The sequence below is a fragment of the Polistes dominula genome, unplaced genomic scaffold (assembly GCF_049000335.1).
Source record: "Polistes dominula isolate Pdom_NZ unplaced genomic scaffold, Pdom_raw_medaka contig_11, whole genome shotgun sequence".
In the NCBI taxonomy this organism is placed as follows: domain Eukaryota; kingdom Metazoa; phylum Arthropoda; class Insecta; order Hymenoptera; family Vespidae; genus Polistes; species Polistes dominula.
Genome location: NW_028301154.1, coordinates 5,055,329 through 5,075,556, shown reverse-complemented (window position 1 = coordinate 5,075,556; position 20,228 = coordinate 5,055,329). Strand labels below are relative to the sequence as shown.

The 20,228-nt window shown below is 35.0% G+C and overlaps 2 protein-coding genes across 2 annotated transcripts; one reads left to right on the top strand and one right to left on the bottom strand.

The window, feature by feature from the left end:
* Window positions 1–6,012: 6,012 nt before the first annotated feature.
* On the bottom strand, window positions 6,013–7,979 carry LOC107073407 (uncharacterized). Its single transcript, XM_089178670.1, has 5 exons — window positions 7,976–7,979; window positions 7,602–7,883; window positions 6,714–7,499; window positions 6,155–6,495; window positions 6,013–6,039 (listed from the first exon to the last, which is right to left on the bottom strand). Exons 1-5 carry the CDS (start codon window positions 7,977–7,979, stop codon window positions 6,013–6,015), a joined length of 1,440 nt encoding a protein of 479 aa, XP_089034796.1.
* Window positions 7,980–8,292: 313 nt separating this feature from the next.
* Window positions 8,293–9,683, top strand: LOC149030627 (histone-lysine N-methyltransferase SETMAR-like). Its single transcript, XM_089178547.1, has one exon. It carries the CDS (start codon window positions 8,451–8,453, stop codon window positions 9,183–9,185), a length of 735 nt encoding a protein of 244 aa, XP_089034673.1. The 5' UTR covers window positions 8,293–8,450; the 3' UTR covers window positions 9,186–9,683.
* The last annotated feature ends 10,545 nt before the right edge of the window (window positions 9,684–20,228 follow it).

The window sequence follows — 20,228 nt, the reverse complement described above, 5'->3', positions numbered from 1 at the left end:
GATAGCGAAAGACGAGAATAAAGTTGTCAATCAGATGAGGAATTCTCACCCGCGTCAAGCGAAGAATCGGTGTTTAAAGAATTATTAGGTATTTCGCCAGAATTGTTCGAAATCGATAACATTAAAGAAGGGTTAAATTTGAGTAGAATTATTGAAAATATTATGGAGGAAGAAATATTAAATGTAGATGAATCAATGCAAAACGTCGAATTTTACGATGATGAAATGTTTTTAGGAGAAATTAGCGGTAAAAGAAATAATGTTAGTAAAGATTTTGATGAAGGAAGCGCGAAAATTAATAATTTGAATGGAATAAATGAGGAATTCGACCCAAAACTAGAACCGATTATTAGTTACGCGGAGTTGCAAAGGATAGAATTCGAAACAGAAATCGACAAGGAAAAATTAAGGCTCCGGAACGATGACAATTGTTGCAAAATAATGGCATGTAGCGTGGTAGAACCACCCAAAGCCGTCACATTAACTTCCCTATTAAACACGGATAACCTGGGAGAGAAGGAGAAATCATGCGTAGATCTGATTGCAAAAAAATATTCCGAAAATTTTCACCTGCCAAACGACACACTCGGCGCGACGAACGTCACTCAACACAGAATCATAACCACAGATGAAATCCCAGTTCACGTAAGACAGTATGGGTACCCCGAAGTTTGCAAAGACGAGATAAAAGCACAAATACAAACGATGATAGATAACAAAATAATAGAACCTTCAACTTCTCCGTATAGTAGTCCTCTTTGGATCGTACCAAAGAAACCGGATTCACAAGGTAACAAACGTTGGCGCGTAGTAATTGACTACCGAAAACTAAATGAAAAGACCATTGCCGATGCTTTTCCCATTCCGAATATAACGGACATTTTGGATCAATTAGGAACGCGAAATATTTTAGCACGCTCGATCTCGCATCAGGTTTCCATCAAATAGAAATGCACCTAGCCGACGCTCATAAGACAGCTTTTTCCACTCACTCCGGACACTATCAATTCAGACGAATGCCTTTCGGATTAAAAAAACGCCCCTGCCACCTTTCAAAGAACAATGAATGAAGTACTGAACGGTTTAATAGGTGAAATACTATTTGTTTATTTGGATGATATAGTAATTTACTGAAAGGATTTAGAGGAACACATGCACAGAATCGACATATTTATGAAAAGGATTAAAGACGCCAACTTAAAGTTACAACCCGATAAGTTTATATTTTTGCAAAGCGAGGTTCATTATCTAGGTCATGTGATAGGAAGAGACGGAGTTAAGCCAAACCCCGACAAATTAAAAGCAGTACAAAATTACCCCACATTAAAAAATCAAAAAAACATAAGAGAATTTTTAGGTCTTGTAGGTTATTACCGCAGATTTATACCTAACTTCTCAAAAATCGCCAAACCTCTTACCGATTTGTTAAAACAAGATAACGAATTCAAATGGACAAATCTTCAACAACAAGCATTTGACGCAATGAAAGTAGCTTTGTGTACGAAACCTATACTACAGCACCCGGATTTCACTAAGACCTTTTTAGTAACCCCTGACGCATCAAATTATGCAATAGGAGGCGTTCTCAGCCAAGGTGATATAGGAAAAGACTTACCAATCGCCTATACATCGCGTCTACTAAAACCCGCCGAATCTCGTTACTCGACTATAGAAAAGGAATGCTTAGCAATTTTGCACTGTGTTACGCAATTCAGACCTTACGTATACGGCCGACACTTTAAATTCATAACCGATCATAAACCTCTCGTGTGGCTGGATTCAGTAAAAGGTAAAACCTCCAGACTATGGCATTGGCACCTGAAACTAAGCGAGTACGACTACGAAATAATACATAAACCAGGAAGGGTGAACGCGAATGCTGATGCACTTTCGCGAAACCCAGCAGAACCCATAGTCCCTTGGGATACAGTCGGAAAAATTTCGATAATAATGCAACTTTACGGTTATAACCAAGGTCAAGGACTTGGAAAGAATTCCGACGGAATAACTGTCCTTATTCAACCGGCATCCCCACCACCGCGCTGTAGAATCAAACCCGTGCTACTTGGGAATGATAACGTAAACAAAATCGCCCCTATCTATACCCGTTCGAAGCGTAATGCCCCCTCCTCCTCACATACCGAAGGAAAACGGCCCCCTCTCTCCCCTCCACTGAAAAGACCAACCACCATGGCCGACACGCCTATCGAGAGTCCCAACACGCGTGACCTCCCCGACCATCCCCCCTCTTCTCCTGACCCATCTCCACCACAGTCACCACTGTCTTCTAGATCTCCATCCCCCTCTTCTGCAAGCTCCTTGGACTCCGACGAACCTGAACCACGTGCCATCCCTCGCCCCGCAGCTCTAACTTCTCTATTTAAACTTGTTGATTCCAGAGATTGTTTAAAATTCAGAAAGGATAACTTGGTAATATTTATATCACACCAAGGCAAGCCCCTTGATAAAGGTGCCCTGGAACTCCATGAAAATAAAATGCTGCCAATATATAAAGACATCATGCCCGAAAGAGCAAAGGTAACGAACACCACAAAAGAAAAGAAACTCATATCACTACCGATAGCTTATCCTCCAACCAAGCAAAGCATAGTTGAGGCGTTAAAATCATTATTCGATGTAATTACAGAATTAGGGATAAATTCAGTTAGCATTGCAAAAACGCATTACATGGGTGATCTTCCGTGGAGAACTATAGAGAATAAACTCAAACAAACATTTTCTGAAACCGACTTAGCCGTAATCATCTGCAATTCACTGCTTCGTACTCCTTCTGAGGACGAAAAAATCACCATATTACAGGAATATCACTCATCTCCCACGGGAGGTCATATGGGCGTAAGTAAAACATACTGCCGCATCAGGAACTATTACTTCTGGAAGAATATGAAGGAAGATGTCAGAAATATCATAAACAAATGTAAAGCTTGTCAAATAAGAAAAATGACCCGAGTAAAACCAAGAAGGCCAATGATCCTCACCGATACACCCGGCTGCGCTTTCGATAAAGTAGCGTTAGACATCGTGGGGCCTCTTCCCATGACCCGTAAGCGGAATTTATACATATTGACTGTACAAGACTTATTAACTAAATTCTCTCGAGCAATACCCTTAGCCTCGATTAGTGGCGAAGCTACCGCCGAAGCTTTCTATCAGGAATACATTTGCCTTTTTGGAGCTCTTCGTGCCATAATTACCGATCAAGGTAGAAATTTCATATCAACCGTATTCAGGAAAATAGCCAAGAAGTGTAATATAAAACAATTCACTACAATTGCTTATCACCCTCAATCTAACGGATCGCTCGAAAGATCTCACCAAGTTTTACTAGAATATTTAAACACGTATGTAAATAGTAAAGGCAACGATTGGGATTCTTGGCTAAATTCAGCAATGTTTTCATATAATACTAGCGTACATGAGGGAACAAAACACACACCATACGAACTGGTGTTCGCTCAACTCGCTTGTCTGCCAAGCTCCTCCCCTCCTATAGAGGAAAATGTAGATGTTACATATGCGCAATATCTAAACGACCATTTCGACGAAATGGATAGACTACAAACTCTCGCTCGTAAAAACCTGGAAGAAGCAAAAATCAAAAGTAAAACATACTACGATAGGAAAGTTGTATCACAAAAATTAGAAGTCGGAGATGATGTCTTATTATTGGCAGTAAAACAGGGGAAATTCGGAAACACTTACAACGGCCCCTTTAAACTGATAAAACTATTAGAAAATAATAATGCGATTATAGAAATTAAAGAGGGAAAAACTAGGAGGGTACACGTTGACAGACTGAAATTATATAAGAACTAAAACTTAAATCTACCTCATATGCCGCGGTAGTTGTCATTTCTCTTATCTTATTTAAATATACACACACGAAATAAATACCTAATCTTTCTTGCAAACACGAATACTCCGCCTCCCCCTCTCTGGCCATAAACATTTGATAAACATAAGTTGTAAATAGGAATAGCGCACCACGCGGTCTTGATCTTCGCCTTCATATGCATCGCGGAGGTATTCATCGGATTTGATTGCGGCAGCGGCTCGCTGAGCGTTACTACAGTTTCGCTTCGCGAAGTGGGCGACTGTGATGTCCCGACGCATCATCTAAACACCACACGCACCCACATACAACTGCTACAAACTAACGAATACCAAGTCATCTCTTTCATCCAGTGGAATTTGCATACACAGTTATGAAAGGACCAGGCTACACTGCAGTACAAGCGGGTGACTCTACTCTAGGACGTAACATATATATATATATATTATAATATAGTTCCATAGTTTATAGTTCGGCATTTTGTTATTTCAAGAATCGTGTATTATAATTTGTAAGGAAAACATGCGAAAATCTCGCCTTCATATTAATGGATTTGTTCGAGAGCGTACCGCAATCAAGGGGTTAAGAACTAAAGTAAACTTCTCACCTTTTCTGTAGTAGCTCATGAATTGAGGCCTCCGGCACACACATTTTTAATAACCAATAATAAAATAATACTAGTCGCAGGTAATATCAAATATTACTAAAATACTTCTTCTCAAATTTGATTATGTTTAATCAAAATTATTCTTTTTTGTTAACGATCAATCCGTATGAAAAAAATCACTGATTTTACGTAAAACAGATACAAACTGAACAACGAAAAATAGTAACATAATACTCAACAGATCAAACAGAAGTGGCTCGCTTTGCTTCTTGATCCTATTCATAAACTTATGCCGGCCCCCACTTCCTTGACGGCTACTTCTTTTCTACAGCGAATCAGTTCTTAGGATATGCCTACTTGGTTCCTCATTGGATACTGATACTGACGCCTACGAGGCTCATTGGTTTAGAAAACTAACAAGATGTGACAATTGCCTTCGATGACAATACTTTCAAAAGTAAAAGAAAAGAAAAGAAAATGGCTTAGTACGTTACAATAAAGACATAATTTTCCGAGTAAAAAGAAACTTGTGTAGATAAAAAGGGCCGCATAAATGTAAAAGGAAACGTATATTACGTGATAAGCTTAAGGATGTATAGGCTATAAGTCAAAATGATGCTAGAGTATAGATTTTTTTATGAAAGGTACGTTTTAATATTAGAAATCTATATCTAAAATTTTGAATCGATTCATGGGTTTTTTAAATAGTTAGAGTCATTTGAAATTTGTGTGATGAACTATTCATATGACATTCACGAAATCGTGTGAATCTCATGAAAAATTGTGTTTAAGAAAAATCATGATTTTTTATGAGATATTATGAGAGTAATTAATGAAATTGTAACACAAATTTTCGTAATCACGCGTAATTCATCGGTAAAAGAATAGAAACGTGGCAACCTTGTCGTTACGTGGAAACGCTCAGCGATATATATAGATATACCTTTACCTTAGAATAGCATCTTATCGTATGTTTAGCATGATGGGTAATAATAATTGAAGATTATTAGTTATTATTAATATTAATGATTTCTTTGTGGAAGTGAAAAAGTTTAAAGGACTTTTCAATATGTAAGTGTGAAAGGAATTGTGTTTTGTTATATTGTCATCAAGAGATTATTTGAATATAATGAGTTAGGTTAGGAAAAAAAAACAACTCAAGAAAATATCAAGTGTTATTAAAATAAAATTCAGTGTTTAATTTAGCATTTAGACATTTTTCAATAAATTAATTTTTATAAAAGTTCTTATTTTTATAATGAGTTAGGTTAGGAAAAATATATAACTCAATGAAATATCACAAGTATTATTAGAAAAAATTCAGTGTTCAGTTTAGCATTTAGACATTTGTCAATCAATTTATTTTCATAGAATAGCTATGGTTAGATAATTGGAAAATATCTCCTATATATTAACATACTATATCTATAATATATATTTTTGTTAAACATCAATACTTATAATATTCAATTTTCATTTTTTTGTCTCAGCCATTTAATAATTTTGTCAACAGTTGATCGATTAACTAGAACTTTTTGGTCGTTTTGTCTATTCAGTAATAACATAACTCCTTCTTCTCCTAAATCAGAATACGTCTTTTTCAATAGGTCAATTGTAATATTATTTTTTATTAATTTGTTTCTAACTTCAATTCCAACAATTGAAACAATAGGTTGTAGTGTTGGTAATAATACTTTAATTCTATTATTATCCAACCACTTATTTGTCGCTTCATGATAGTTAATACTATATTGAATCATATCTTTATAATCTATTTCTAATTTCTTAATTATTTTTTCTAAAATTGCAACATCTTTGGTAGCATCATGAGCATCGGCACAAGAAATATTTAATGACTTGGCTAAATTTGTTATTGTATAAGCACCTTTTCCAGTACGTTCTGTAATTTTTCTTATTACTTTTAAAGTATCTATAAAACCTTCTGCAACAGTTGAGAGTTCATCAATTAAATTACAAGAAGTTAAAGATTTGCATAATCTTGGACCATCGAAATTCAATTTGTGAGCAGAATTTTCTATCAAATGACATTAAATAAGTTATTAATTGCCCCAAAGCAACTCGAAGTGGAACTGATTATCTACTTTTTTATCATGCAACATCAAATCTCCATCAAATTTTCTTAAACCATGAATACTAGAAGCGGATGCTGAAATTTCTTGCTTAGGATAAATATATATACATTATAATTAATACTGCCACACTTCATTGCAATTTGTAATATATCACAGTTACTTTGTAAGCCTGTTGTCTCTATATCAAAGAACATTATTCGAATATTTTCTCCAAGCGTACCATCTTCTTCATCGCTCAATCTTGATATCTGTACTGCAGCAGGTTCTTGAAGTAAAGTTAAGTTACTTTCATATGTTGTTTCTTCTAAAGTTTCCTTCTTATGGCGCAGAGCAGATCTTTTTTTCTTGAATAAAAGTCTATTTTTCTTGAATATCTGTGTTTTTATAAGTATGGCTCGTTTAACTTTTGTTTTTGTAAGTCTTGAAATATTTTTTTTATGATGTTTTCCAGGAGATAGTTCTAAATTGGATGAAATTACACTAGTGTAATTAATACCTAAATTTTTTTGACAAACAATTGAAGCATACCGGTAATTAGATGATGCTGATAAACTTAAACATTTAGATTTTGGTGTTTTGCTAGCCATACTTGCATTCAAGCTTTCATTAACATTGCTAGAGGCACCAACTGAAAACTTTTCTGCATTATTAGCTACATTATCAAAAATGGTCTTCAATTCATCAAATAATCTGATATCCGTTAATCCACCAGGCACAGTTTTATGATCATAATTTTCTTTATCTTGAATATAACTACACCATTGACCACATTTTTCATGTTTGTTAAATGCGTGGTAAGGAATAGATCTAATCGTTGCTGCCATATTTTTACTATTTCCTTTATTTTGTATCATTGCATAACTAAAACATCTATGTAAATATTTGATACTATCTTTCTTCAATTCATGATGATTTTTCTCAATAGCATATAAATGTTTAGTCACACCTTTTGATGTATGATTAGTATCAGATAATTTACTAATTTGATGTACAGCATTTTAACGACAAGAAGCAATTGCAGAGCTATCATTATCTCCTATAAACACACCAATTTCCACAGTTTTAGAATTTAAAATAGAGCTTTTATTTATTAATTGATTGGCAGCATGAGCTTCCATTGCTTTTGCTGAACCAGAGAAATTCATTCTACAGTCATGGTCAAAAGGAGTATGTCCTGCGTCATATTTTTTACATTTTTTATTACACGTTGAATAATCTAATACAGCTTGACTATAAATTCCTACGATTGCACCAAAGCCATTAAGGCTGTCATAATTTCTACCAGTCCTACGAGTACTCCAACCCATATCATGTGAAGCCATTAATTGAACTACGGTATCAAAAGTTGTAATATTAATTCCTTTATTAAAACAAGAATTTATACCTTCAGGCCTGAAAAATAAATAAAATATCTGAAAATACTCATTGTGGGATAAAGAATTATAAATTTCTCGTTAATTGTATTATTAAAATATTTATGTAGTTTAAATCATACATATTCAAATCAGTAATATAATGTAATTAGTAATGTTTATAATACATAATTATAATAAAGTACAATCGAATTTAGGTTTCATATAAACACTGTATGAAAAATTAATTAGTAATTATAATTAAAAATAAAAAGAAAATTTGTACAATTCATCGCTTATTTGAAAAAAAGCTTTCTAACTTTTAAATGTGTTTTTAAAGAAATCAATAAAATCATATTTACAATTGTTCTCTAAGAGTAGAAAGATTCTCAAGTGTTAATTCACGCTCCAATTCGGTTGCTTCTTCATAACTCTTCTTAACAACAATTTTTGTTGTATTCCCAACTTCTTCCTCGCATCTTTTGTATGTTTTGAAGTCGATTGATGGTATTAGGTTGTCCCATAAGTTTCTTCCGCGCCACGCTATGAATGAGTCTGACTGGCTATGTTTATATAAACATGCAGGCTTATCTCTTAGCCGTTTATGGCATCGGTTTCAGTCGTCCCAGAGCTCTTTCAAAGTACGTTTCGTTGGTGACAAAGTCTCTTTTAAAATTTTTTCTGCCCCGTTCAATATGGAGAACCAAAAGAAGCATTTACGGCATGTTATGCTTCATTGCTTTAAAAAAGGCAATAGTGCAAAGGACACTGCAGACGAGATTTGCACCGTTTACGGGAGTGATACTACGACCATTAGGACCGTCCGCAATTGGTTTAAGAAATTTAGAGTCGGCAATTTCGATTTGCAAGATGAAGACCGCAGCGGCCGCCCAGTAACGACGGATGCGGACCTTATCAAGACTGTGCTCGCTGAAAATCCGCGATATAGTGTGCGCGAGATAGTGGATGACACTAACATTCCCAAGACAACGGTACATAAGCATTTGATCAAGATGGGATATGCAAATCGGTATGAAGTTTGGGCTCCACACATATTGACGGAGACCGGCCTTATGAACCGCGTCTCTACGTGCGATTTGCTTCTTCAGCGACATGAAAGAAATCCTTTCTTAAAGAGTCTTGTCACTGGAGACGAGACTTGGATTTTGTATCAAAATGTGTCTCGAAAACGCACTTGGTCCAAGGAAAATAGACCTTCAACTGTTGCGAAGCCTGGACTTCATCCGAAGAAGGTTCTTTTATCCATTTGGTGGGACTGAAAAGGTGTAGTGTACTACGAGCTCCTTCCTCAAAGTGAAACGATCAATGCTGACAAATATTGTAATCAACTTGATCAACTGAAAGCCGCCATAGCAGAGAAACGGCCAGAACTGGCGAACCGACGAGGAGTCGTTTTCCATCACGACAACGCAAGACCGCATGTTGCAATGGTCGTGAGACAAAAATTATTACAGTTCGATTGGGACGTTCTACCTCATCCTCCGTACTCCCCAGACCTTGCTCCTTCCGATTATTACTTGTTCCTCTCCTTAAAAAATTCTCTCCGTGGTAAATCTTTCAAATCCATAAGCGAAATAAAAACGCACACAGATGAATATTTTGCAAGTAAGCCTACACAATTTTGGAAAGAGGGCATAATGAGGCTTCCTGAGAGATGGAAGAAGGTTATAGAATAGAACGGTTCATATATAACACAATAAATCAACCTCAAACAACAAATATCGTGTATTCATTTCGCATCAAAAAAAGGGAAGAAACTTATGGGACAACCTAATATATTGAGACATGCCAATAATTTATTAAGATTATTGAATCCAATTCCACTGTCTATCATACCTATGAAAACAAATGAGTATAATATTTATTTTTGTTATTTTAAAAATTGAAATAGCTACAAAAGAAAAAACTTTATTGAACTACCTATCACAAGTTTAGCATTAACATCAAAACGACTCATCCGGTGATTATTTACAAATGTAGAATGTTGTGTACCGGTATTGATTATATTTATCAATAAACATTTGTGACAACGGATTGACAAGATGGAGCCTAATCCTCGACGTTGTTCGTTTTCAATATTTTTTTAATGATAAACATTCTTTACAGCTAGAACACCATACCTGCTCACCAATAAATAATAATTCTACGATGCGTCGTCCTTCTCCTGGAGTAACGTTTTTGATTTCAGACTGCTTTTCAGTATCTTCAGATATATTTATCTTTCTACGTTTAGTCTCAGTTCCACCAGAATTTAACCTATTACGACCACTGTTTTGTTGAGATATTCGTTGATTGTATATTTTTTCACTAACAAGAGTTCCTTACCAATAAAACCTTTTTCTTTTCACTTTGTCCATTATTTCTTGAAGTAATTGAACTATTAAATCGGAGTAAACAAAACGATCTGCTCTCTCACTCTTGTATGTACCGTGTAACAGCTGATTCCAAGCCAAGCCGACGCAGATGCCGAGTCTATTTGAAAGTTGTTGCCAACTTGAAAAAAAAATATATACGCTCGCAGCCGTGCCCGATCTAGCGATCAATTTGTAGACTTCTTTTTCATTATTTATCTCACAAATATGTATTGATACTTACCTTTTCTTTATTTCAGTAATACTTATTTATCTATTGAAGTACGAAACAATGTAAAATTCTAGACAGTATCTAAATTATAAATTATCATTTTTCATTTTCTATAGCTTAGGGGACGTTCTACTCTGCAATTTTTAAAAAATTAAATTTTTTTTTTTACATTTTTCGAATGTATATATACGTAGAAATATTGTGTTAAAATTTCCAAAAGATCCGATGTCTCTAACTACATTTTTTTGCTGTCTGAACGTTACTATTTCGGACTGCTCTCCTGAACGTTTGGCGCGCACGGTTCTTATATCGGCTACGGAGACTCCAAGACTTTTTAAAATGCTGCTTTATTATCATCCATACGGTAAAGATTTCATTGTTAAAAAGTTGAAGTGTATTTTGCATGTGGCAAAACGTATTTTTAAGCGCGTTAATAAGGCAAGAAAAGCTCTCATACAAAAGAAGAACATTTAAAAGATCAACGCCTAACCGCCAAAAAAAAAAAATAAGAACCGTAGCAAAAACAGTAGTGAAGAGAAAAACGACTGTTGTGAAAAAAGTTCCTGAAGTAAAAACTAAAAATTTACAATCAAATTGATGAAAGAACTCTCAGAGATCTACGGTTTAGCAGTCAGAAGAAATTTGAATTCTTCATAGGATATGCGTAACGAGATTTGGGCAGGATACTACCACAAAATTTCGACTGATGCCAAGCCGAAGCATTCTAAGTGTTCCATCGACTGGTGAAAGTACCTCAAATCTAAGGCACATGGCACCTAAACACATGTTTAACGGTAAAAAGTTGTTGAAATTGCGTGCAAAGTTTCTGCATGTATCTTTAACGAAGGATTTCGGACAGTGATGAAGATAATGGAAACGATAGGTATGAAACTTGGGCCAGGAGCGATCGACTTAGCTAAAAGACGCGACGACCGACGTATCGAATCTGCGAACCGTCGAAGCTCTAAGTGCTCAAAAGATGCCAGATCAAAGTGGAAGAAGGCAAGACTGGAAGAAATTGAAGAATATGAACAAGAAGAAGGTCTATTGTACGGTCCAGGCATCGCAGATTAGGTTTAGGTAAGAATTTTTAACGATTTTGAGTAAAAAAAACTTTAAACGCGTTTTTCTCGAAACTACGTTTTGAAATACTAGCTCCATCGTATCTCACGAACTAGTAAACCGATTCTTATAAAATTTAATCCAGATATTCTACACATGAGCTGTAACAAAGTGACGGAGAGTTTTTTCTTATATTTTAATTTTTACTAATTATTTTTAGTCAAAAACAACGGAAAAAAGGTCTAATTTACGTTTTTTTGTAATTTGTCCACCATTTTTTCATTTATTGATAAAAATTTCATATATTACTATCACTTTGTAGCTGAAGTCATACAGAATATAAAACCATTTTACTTTTATGTTTCAGGTAAGCCATTCTCAAGTTCTGATGGAGCTACCAAAGCACTAAAGTTTTAAGGTGTTTTTTTATACTACTGTTTTTGCAATAAAAAATTAAATAAAATAAAAAAATAAAAATTCATTTATATAGTTTAAGACTCAGTTAAACAAACCCCACAATTTTTATATCGATATCTTTTATAGTTTTCTTGGAAAAAATTCGCGAAAATAGCCTTTTTTTTAGGTGCTCAGAGTAGAAGGTCCCCTTAATTCTAAGAGAAAAATCTTAGATTATTTCCAAATATTGTTTACCGAAGATTTAATGGCACACATTGTATAATGTACAAATGAATATTACAAGAGTACAACTACATCCAATCTCATGGCAAAAAAAAAATATGAACAATCTTGAGTCGACGTCACCACGAGTGAAATGTATCGTTTTTTTCGCAACTGCGTTGCTAATGGCACATGTCAAGAAACTTAAATATGCTGACTACTGGTCCACTGATTGTCTGACAGCTACCGAAAGTTTTTGAAAAATAATGCCGCGTGACCGACACAGAGATATTCTTAACTTTCTATATTTTAACGATTTAAATGTAGCCAACACTCGTGATCCTCTCTATAAAATACGCCGAGTTATTGATGAACTTCAGAGATCTTTTAGTAAGATGTTTTTATCCATTTTGCAATCTTTGTATAGATGAAAGCTTAATGTTATTTAAAGGTCGGTTATCATTTAAATAATTCATTCCAGCTAAACGAAACAGATTCGGCATAAATCTTTCGTTTTGTGCGACTGCTTGTCAGGTTACATTTCAAATTTTATTGTATATACAGGAAAAACTACAGATTCCAACGGACAGTCCGATGACAATTTAGGAAAATCAGGAAGTGGGGTTATGACACTCTTAGAACCATATCTTGAACAAGGCCATACCGTATTTGTCGATAATTGATATGCAAGCCCCACTTTATTTACAAAATTACAACATCATAAAACAAATGCTTGCGGAATGGTAAAAAAAACCATAAAAATATGCCCATAATTTCCAATCATTTAAAAAAATCGAGTTTTGTTTTTTTCTTCTTAAATAGTTAATTGAATATCTTAAAAATATGCTTGTAAAATTTTATAATAAAATTCGCATTATTTATCGATTAAAATATTCATTTAAGTGCTCCGCCTCAACTCAGCGCTAGACGCAAACTCTAAACTTTGAACGCGTTTTTCTCAATACGACTTTTTTCCAAATGGCGTGCAAGATAACTAAAAAGTTCTCAACTCATTTTTATGAAATTCAGCACACATTTCTTTTATAGTATTAGCTTTTAGTTGAACTTCAAGAAGGTAAAAAAAATGTTAAAATATTGCAATTTTTGACTTAAAAACCGTTAAAAAAAAGGGTCAAGAATGGCAGCCATTTTGAAAAAAAGAATTTTAAAAACTCAGATTCCTTTATTTTAATATATAATGAATAAAGATGCTGAGTTTCAAAACGATTCATTTATTCCTTCCATTTTAAATAAGCCTCTGAAAAACGGTCAAAATTTAGGCGTTTACATGTATCGTCGGCCTTAACGGTTTCTATAAATATGTTTGAAATGTTTTTAAAATGTTTTTCATAATATTTTACCAAACTTTTTAAAAATAATGTTTGAAATCTTTGCAAAAGGTTTCTGCAAGGTTTTATTGTAATTTTTTTTTCATCAAGATTTTGCGAAAAATTATATTTTTTTGAAAAATTTTAGAAATATTTTCAGAACATATCGAAAAAGATTTCAAGAAAGTTTTCAAAAATGTTTTGAGAAATATTATTTGCAAGGTTGCTACAAGATTTACAAAACGTTTTGAAAAAAATGAATACTAGAAAACTTTAACAACCTTTCTGCATCATTTAATAAAATATTTTTAATAATATTCTTTCGAACTTTCTTGCAATATTTTATGAAATATTTAGCATGATTTCTGCTAGGTTTCATGGAAATAGTTTCAAACATTTTAACTACTCTTTCAGTAAAATATTTTAGAAATATTCTTGAAATATTTTTGTAAAATCTTTTATGAATCTATTCAAAATATTTTAGAATGATGCCTGCAAGGTTCTAAAAGATTTTTTGGAAGTATTTTACGAAAGTTTTCGCTGAAAGATTTCAAAACTTATCGTGTTATGTGGGACAGTCCACTTCTAAGGACTTCAGTGAACACAGTCTAATTGATAAAACTATCTTTACTTATGATACAAATTTAGATATACCTGTACAGCCTAGAGAGATTACAACAGAGCTTACAAATATTCATCCTACAAATCCTATAAACGACAAAAATCATCAATTAGGTATGTAAATGTCAACCTTACAATTACGTTCAAAAATTTAACTTATTAAGGGTTCATTCTGATTTATACGCCGAAAAAAAGGCTATTTTCACGATTTTTTTTTAGGCTTTGTAAGATACATAAACATATGAAAGTTGTTGGGTATGATAAATACACTCTAGAAGTACAAGAAAAAATTTTTTTTTATTGTTTTTAACGTTTTTTGACATCCAAAATGGCTGACAAACGTGAACCCGTTAAAAGTAGGTATGCTGTTGGCGGGCATCGAAATTTGAGAACGGGTGACCTAAAACAAAAAAATTAAACGGTTTTAAATTCAGTATGACAATAGCTATCGGGTATGCTAAAACTATCAATTTTTATGAAAAAAAAAACAAAATGATGGCCATTTTTTCGAAAAAGAAAAAAATCGTTGATTTTTTTCGCAGTTTTTTGTAAAAAAAAAATAGTAAAAATTAATATTTTGACTTAGTTGTAGCATGCGAGATAGCCATTCATGTGTAGAGTATGTGGTTAAAATTTCAGAAGGATCGGTTGAGTGGTTTCGGAGATATCATGCCCGCCAACCGAAAAAACGTTGTTTCGAGAAAAACGCGTTTAAAGTTTCTTTTAACAAATTTTTAAAAAGTCTGACTTTACCTTATTCTGCGATGCCTGCACCATACAGTATGCCTTTTGCTTCTTCAAAATACTCATTTTTTTCCACTCTAGCCTTTTTTCGTTGTGTCTTGGCCTCTATCAAAGCTTCTCCCCTCAAACAATTGGCTGAGCGCACGCGCGTGTTGCCGCGGTTACTAGCGTAATTGACTGCGATAGGGCCAAGTTTTATCTCCAAAAAGTGCATTATTTCCAGTATTGGATCAAAACCTTCGTTGAATATACAAGCTGCCAATTTAAAAGTTATTTCAACAATTTCCTTACCATTAAATAGGTGTTTAGGCACCATAGCCCAAACGCATTTGTTGAAGCACTCGTTATTAATTTAAATGTGTGGCCACCTAAACATCTTTCAAGTAATTCTGTTTTTGTCAGGTCAATATCAACCATTTGTTTTTTGCTGCTATATTCATGCAGAGACATTTCCTCTTACACCATCGCAGATGGCTTGTCTCCTTTATCTGTAATATCTCTATGTGTTTGGGTCGCAAAATAATATACTTAGACTGCTCGGATCGTTCTAAAATTTTTCTATGATAATTCTACATATGTTTACTTTCGAAAAATGCAAAAAAAAAAATTAATTTTTTTCAAAATGATAAACCAGAATAAACCCTCAAAATTGCTATAAAAGTATTTGTTGGGAAAAAAATATAAGACCCTGGGTCATTGTCATGTAGGTATGGGCCTGAGCTATATGTAGCTTCGAGCGTTTCTTTGTTTTTGGAAAGGTTACAGCCTGTGATCCCATTCGTACGATAATTATCTCGTACGCGTCACATAATTTGAAGCTTTGTACGATCTAAAATTCAGGCTGTACGATAATTTTCGATTTTACGATAAATCGATATTTTATCGATATGTCTCGAAATTGTTTTTGTTTTGTTTGCTTCGCTCGCTTGCTCAGCGTCCAACGCCTCCTATTTTCCTCACACCACTGCTGTCACACAGTCACAACTCATATATACAATACACTGCACAGTCTAATTTGAAAAATAAGAAGATCACAGCTTAGTTGGCGGTTTGATGAGCCATGAGCTCACCACAAATTCGAAAAACATCGACTCGACAAGTCGATCACTACTGTATCATCTGCTCCCTCACTGCCGTACCTACGACAGCTTGTTTGAACTTGAAATTTTTCCCGTGCGTACGATAATAGTTCTACGTTTATGATAATTTTACGACCCTGTGTCGATCAGACAAGCTAAAGTCTCTGGGATCACTGTGCTTCAGCTTTAGCTTATCTTTCCGTTACGTACTGGTGCCTTGGTCAGTACTATGGTATTTATTCTATCGTAAGAAGGAGTTAAAGGGATGTGGGTTGTAAATCAATTATTGTTAGTTAATGTTTAATAATTTGGGGGGGGGGCGCTTTTGCGCTCCTAGTTGTGTGAGCTGTTTATTATTAATGCACGTATAACGCTAATGTGTGTATACTGCTTCTGGAACGACTGGAACTGATGAATGCGAGTATAACGCTGGTGCGTATATACCGCGACTGGAACGATTGGAACGACTGGAACTGATGAATGCGAGTATAACGCTGGTGCGTATATACCGCGACTTGAACAACTGCAACTGATGAGGGCGAGTATAACGCTGACGCGGGTATACCGCTGCTGCCACCGCCGCCGCTGCGTATATTCCGCTAATGCGTATATACCGCTGCCGTCGGTGCTACCGTACGGTGAGTAAGATTACACATTGACAGACAAACTACTCACTAAAAAATCATACACTGAGAAATAGGGATATCTCAGGGATATTTTAGAAGGTAGTGATCTGTGAGTGTTGTTGATGGTGACGTGGGGATACAGAGTGACTTAAGCTTATAGCTCATGCTCACAATCTCGAACTGCAAACCAAAAAGCTACACTGTTGGTTCTGAGTTGTGGTCTAGCCTTAGGATTGTGAGATTATTATAACAAGGTTCCCCCCTTAGGTGGGAATTCAGTTACTTCCCTCTGTGAAGGAATGAAATCTTCTGCTGGTGGTGTGAGGAACAGCTCTGAGAAAGTCTTTCAGCTGGCCTGTTTACATGGAGTACTTGATGGCTTAGAAAGCCTACAGGTGTCTCTTGAAATGGATTGCATTGCAGCAACAACCAAACTATACACCATGCAAGACATGCAAAATGAGTTAAAGAGATCAATAGATTCATTGGACTCTAAATTAAGGAATTTAGAGTCAAGCAATGATTCCACCAGAGCAATGCTAAATGATGCGCTGCCTTAGGCTAGTAGTTCAAGTGTGGTCTCTAATATTAGTTCAGTTAAGTCCGGGAGGTGGGTAGTAAGAGTGAGCAGTTCCAACCTTGATAAGCATTCAGGGTCCATAGAAGCAAGCACAAGCAAGCAGTGTGCGGAATCCTGTCAAAAAGGCCCACAAGTCAGGTTTGGGGAATGAATTCAATAAAAAACCTATCAGGAAATCAAAGAAGAATGAACTATCCACTCACAGCAAAGATGATACAATATTCTCCCATAGCAACATTAGACACAACAGTCTGAGAACTAGAATTCTAATAGATAGAGTGCTAAAGCAGCAACTAACTCATCTATTACAAGTAACTGGAGTTACAAAAGATGACTGGTTGGTCCTGTATGGGCTAGTTGCAGTTCCAGTGAAAGAAACTGAATTCTTGTGTGATATCAAAAGACTTGTTAGAGCCTATTCCAGTCAGAAGTTTGATCCACAGAAGGTGTTCAAACAATGTGTAGCAAATTGGATGTCAACTTTCCATATGCTTATACAAGAGTTTGGCATCAAAATCAACATTGAGGGAGCTGATCATAAGCTTAGTTATTCTAGTCATAGAACCATAGAAGAGGACATGTCAATGCTAATTGTGATGTATCTCCAAGAAGGAGTCTCAGTTGAGAGGCTCCTAATGGAATCCAAGAATGGGTTTAGGAAGCTAATGCAAATGCTATATAACAAGTACCAACTTAAAACCCTTAAGGAAGCCCAACAAAGGGGGTATTGCTCATTCAATTCAGAGATTGTAACTGTGACAGAACTCTGTGCAAAATTTCCCCTACTGACTTGTACTTTTGTGGAGCATGATTTTGGCAGGATTCTATTTGACACCTCTATCTTTGGGGAAGATTATCCTAAAGTACTGTTCTCTCCGATGTTCACATCAGTTGTCACTAGGGAGATAAAGCATCTAGGTAATAGGGTCAACATTCATCCTCAACTGTTACTGGTTGCTATATTGACGGATGACGTGTTACAACAAAAAGGTAACACAACCCCCTTAGACCAGATATGGTCACAATATTTGGTATTGTTCAACTCTACTATTCTAACGCCAAGCATGAGGAGTGAAGCATGTCGAAAGTTTGGTGTAGTCAAGAGCGGGGCATTTATTGATTCACCCTCTAACATTAGGAGCAAGTGTCTAATAGAGATAGGCTTAGGACGGTCATGCGACAACTTGGGTGCCATACTCACTGAGTTGAACAATGTTAATTGATCCATCCTGAAATTATGTGCGTTCAGGATGAAAGGATCATATTGAAAACATTATTGCTCACTAAAGGAATGTCGTGTTGATCATCAAGTTCTACAAACGATTTATGTGTGATCCTAATGTCTTGTGCATTCGTGCAAGTGAGTTGTTGACTGAAAGTGAGTTTTGATTGCAATAATCCAAGGGGATATTGTCTAACACTTCCAAAGCTGTTAGTGGGGGTAGTATAGTTGAGATTAACTAGTCCATCTTACATGAAAATGTAACTACTCATTTGTTCACAATGTCACTTTGTGTGATGGGTCCCAGTAGTTAATAGCTAGAGGACTTCTGGCCATCATTCTCCTTATGCTTCCCTCATTCTGAGAAGTCTAGAATAGATGGTCTGATATGCCTCACAAATTTGAACGTTCATTTTAATAATTTGCTGTTCTAGTCGCTTTCCTACGTTCTATATCTTCTTTCTTCTGTTTATGATCTCCGTCTAAATGTTGTTGTCTCATTTTAGAAAAATCTCTTGCAAGTGGATCTGTATGTTCGTTAGACCTATCATAAAATCCTGAAGCAGGACGTTTTTATTAAAAGGTATTTCACAATTATAATTAGGTCCACGCTTGCGCTTATTCTTTTGTGACACGGTGATACCCCCAGCACGAAGTTCCCTACCTACGCTTTTGTAAAGCTGGTCAAGGTCAAGGGCTCGAGTTAATTCAAGCGCACTAAACAGACCAAATTTTGTACACTCAAGATAATTCGAGCGGCGTTGTATTTTATGCTGCTATAAAAATTTTGATTAATTTTGTATTTTTTTAAATGTTTTGCCAAGACAGTGTTCTAAACTGTGTTCTCTTACATACAACAAAAATTAATTTTTTTTGCCAGATTTTTTCAAAAAAAACTGTGTTAGGGGGTTAATTATTGATTGCTCAAAATCCTTCAGGTTATACTTCTGCATATTTTAATTTTTGCCCATTAATCTATTGTAAGACAGTTCATTATTCTAAATATAAAATATAATTTGCATAAACTATAAAAATATTGTATACTATACTTTAATTACTATAATTTGCAAGTGTGAGCATTTCCTTTTATTAAACATTTATTTATATTTAATTTTTTGATACCACACTTAAAAATTTTTAGGCATTTTGTTTGTGATTTTGTAACTGTCTTCTTAATGTTTAACAGAATTAAAATCAATACACTCTTTTATATTGTTGTATCTTTTCATTTGGTAAATTTATATTAGTTGACGTTGTAGAAAATCTGTTAAAAAAACATATAACTTCAGAAATTAAGAAGTGTAAATTGAGAGAAATAAGCAAAAATTTTATTTTTAAAAATTAATTTTTAAATATATTACAGAGAAAAAGAAATTACAAGATATAAACTTAACATTTTAAATGATAACATCACAGGTAAAATCAGAAAAATATAGTACATTATGCAATTTCTGCTTATATGTTAGTTACAAAACTCACTGCCGTACCTACGACAGCTTGTTTGAACTTGAAATTTTTCCCGTGCGTACGATAATTTTTCTGTGTGTACGATAATTTTATGGCTCTGTGTCGATCAGACAAACTAAAGTCTCTGGGATCACTCTTTACAGTCGGTCGCGCAGTCGGTATAAAGTAAGAGTGTAAATCGGTATAGGGAGCACAGAGTGTGCATGGTGCAAGAGTTAACGCGGTCGCTGCGCTACTGGGCGGGTGACCGGTCTAATCTTTTTTTTCAGGTTGTGTTTCAACTCCGGAGTCAGACACCGTCTAGTCGTGTGTGTTGAATGGCAGTGTCAGTTCTATCAGTGGTATGAAGTGATAGTGCTAGGTGTGATCTGG

What these genes read in the sequence shown, in the direction of transcription:
- LOC107073407 (XM_089178670.1), bottom strand. An exon ending in TTCTAAAACTGTGGAAATTG is followed by an intron (nt 7,500 to 7,601) that starts GTGTGTTTATAG and finishes ATACATCAAAAG; the next exon opens with GTGTGACTAAACATTTATAT. An exon ending in TGGATAATAATAGAATTAAA is followed by an intron (nt 6,040 to 6,154) that starts GTATTATTACCA and finishes ATTCTGATTTAG; the next exon opens with GAGAAGAAGGAGTTATGTTA.
- LOC149030627 (XM_089178547.1), top strand. Translation starts at nt 8,451, where the DNA reads ATGAATGAGTCTGACTGGCTATGTTTATATAAACATGCAGGCTTATCT.